The 2,757-nt window shown below is 38.8% G+C and overlaps 1 protein-coding gene across 1 annotated transcript in view; it reads left to right on the plus strand.

Moving 5' to 3' along the window:
- The first annotated feature begins 1,118 nt into the window (after positions 1-1,118).
- LOC107671769 (phosphoglucomutase-1-like) overlaps positions 1,119-2,757 on the plus strand; it is an 11,024-nt gene continuing 9,385 nt past the window's right edge. The window contains exon 1 of the mRNA XM_016464728.1: positions 1,119-1,472. Within this exon, the coding sequence (XP_016320214.1) occupies positions 1,215-1,472 (258 nt within the window). The 5' untranslated portion in view covers positions 1,119-1,214. The remainder of the gene's footprint in view (positions 1,473-2,757) is intronic.

A 2,757-nucleotide genomic window follows, 5' to 3' on the forward strand; every position in this document is an offset into this window, starting at 1 on the left:
TTTATATATCACATCAAAATGTGTGGTTGGCTGATATTCAGAAGAAATCAATCAAATTCAATAAAATGTGACTAACTTCAGCATCCTGTTAATCAGTAGTAAGTCATGGGGACACATAGCTAGTTCAGTCATGAAACTCTAGCATCTGATAGGTCCTTTATGCAATCTGCTATAGTTATAACAACATTTGCTCAACATTTAAATAGTTGATTCAGTGTTTGCTGTAATCATGTCTCGCAGCACACTGTTAGAAACCCTCTACCTCCCCCAGCTCCACCTGTCTTAGATCTGCTATGGGCAAATTGATCTATTTTGTAAAATTTTACATTTGTACGGAAGCAGTATATCTGTGGATGTACTGGCAGTAACAATTCTCTGTACTTGCTCTGTAGCAACAGCAGAGCAGCAAATCTATCTGCCAAGACGAAATACATTATCACTGTAGGACAGACAATCCCAAGTATGAACTTTTTTTTGTCTCTGAAATGTATTAAATAATACAAATAATTTTTGATAAATTCATTTTCTTTTCTTTTCTTTTCTTTTCTTTTCTTTTCTTTTCTTTTCTTTTCTTTTCTTCTTTTTTTTCCCAACTGACCTGGTCTTGTTGCAGTAAGAACTTACCCTGGGTCTTTTTTATTCGGTTCATTCTGGAGCCAGCTAAACCACCTGTCATGATCAACACATCAACACAAAAATTTCATCCTTAAGGATTTTAGAGGTGCAGCAGTAAAAACCCAAACCCCCCTAACTGTCCCCAAAGGCCATCCAAGCTATATGGCACATCTTTGATTAGCCGCTTGGATCTTGAATGATCCTGGGAGATTTAGCATATGTCGAAACAACTCATGTAGCGTTTACAGGCAGATCATCCCGGGCTCATTCACTCAGCATCAGCTCTATTTAGCTTCTGAGTAAATGCTGAGTAAATACTGCACATGAATGAGGCCTCGCTGGCCATCTTATGCATCTGCTTCAACAGGCCTCTGGAGGCAAACTTGTCTGACAGTGATCCCCATGCACATGTGTGAGAAGCCGTGTTCGGTTACCAAGTTTATTTTTAGCCCGTTAACAGCCTCAATCCAACTCTGGGGAATGCCATAAGGGCGCAAGACTTTTCCTCCTTCTCCTCCCGTCCCAGTCACTCTTTCTCTCTCTCTCCTCTGAGAGGAGCTAACAGCTTCTCCTTCATTCTTCCTCAACGGATTGGAGCAATGAACGATAGTCCCTTGCAAGTGCTAACTTTGCCTACTTCTCCGTACCCCGATCAGAGGCCTGGAACCAACGGCCTGAAGAAGAAGACCCATGTTTTCCAGTCTATAAAGAACTACCTGCACAACTTTATTCAATGCATCTTCTCCTCCATCGACCTGCGGGACAGGCAGGGCTCCACCATGGTGGTGGGTGGAGATGGACGCTACTTCAATTCGACTGCCATTCAGGTCATAGTGCAGATGGCTGCTGCTAATGGGGTCAGTTGCGATTCTTACAGTATGTTTTCTTATGATGAACCACTACACTGAAGAAAAAAAAAATTGGTGTAGAACAATTTTCACTTAGAAATGAGTCAAATTCACAAATAATTACAATTGGTAATTAAATTTGAAAGTTTGAAGTAGAAAGAATAAAATTGTGTTTCCTTGTAAAACAAACTCCAATTATCTTTAAAAAAAACTTACAAATATATTTTTTTACACTGTATATGCTTCTGAATCTCACACATAGCATCTATACAGACACCTGTCATTCAAATGCATCGTTACACCTGCACTGTATCTTTTGTGGTAAATTGTACTGTATTATCTTATATTTTGATGGCGAAAAATAGGGAAGAAGCTCTAATCACTTTCCAGTTTTAAATTTGCCACGAAAGATATTTATTCTTGACACAATTGTTAGAAACATATGTTTAGGGCACATTACAAGCAATTGGTGACGCAGTCTTTAATAGATTTCTAATTTTGCCAATTAGATCTGGCACAGGCAGAAGGAACATGTTGAGTTACTATTGTCGATCTGGTGAAGACTATTGCTGCTCTGCCCTTTTTAGAGCAGATACATGAGTTGTGCTCAGCTTTGGCCTCCATTCTGGTATTAATTGCAATCGAAAGTCTCGATATACCTTGTTTTTAATGAAAGAGTTCATTATAACCTTCTATAATTTTCAGCTGAAATTTATGGAAACGCTTCATTTCAATAGTCCTCTTTATGCATTGCATTAACTTTGCAAATATGTCAACTATACTCATTAATTTTCAACAATATGTCTATAACTATCTCACATTATAGTGTATTAGTAGACTGTTAGGTTAGGGTTAAGATTACTAGAATAAGTTGACGTACTTGCAGAGTTACTTATAGTTAATAGAATGTGTGTTGGGGAACCATCAAAATAAAGTGTTAGCAGATATTAAGCAGACAATATACTAATACTCTAATGACATACAGTAGGTGCAAAGTTACAGTAGAGTCAGCAGAATGTCTAAAGTGGACTATCAAAATAAAGTGTTACAAAATTGCATTATCTACAATTATTTCTTAAAATGATGACCAGTTACATAAGATGTTTTATTTAAAGGGGTCATATGATGCTGCTAAAAAGAGCATTATTTTGTGTATTTGGTGTAATGAAAGGAAGCCCCGGCTTAGCGTGAGCTGAGGCCGGGCTAGCGTGAGCTTTGGCTGGGCTAGAGTGAGCTGAGGCCGGGCTAGCGTGAGCGGAAGCCCCGGCTTAGCATGAGCTGAGGCCGGGCTAGA

Source organism: Sinocyclocheilus anshuiensis, unplaced genomic scaffold (genome assembly GCF_001515605.1).
Source record: "Sinocyclocheilus anshuiensis isolate Anshui unplaced genomic scaffold, SAMN03320099.WGS_v1.1 scaffold524, whole genome shotgun sequence".
Lineage (NCBI taxonomy): Eukaryota > Metazoa > Chordata > Actinopteri > Cypriniformes > Cyprinidae > Sinocyclocheilus > Sinocyclocheilus anshuiensis.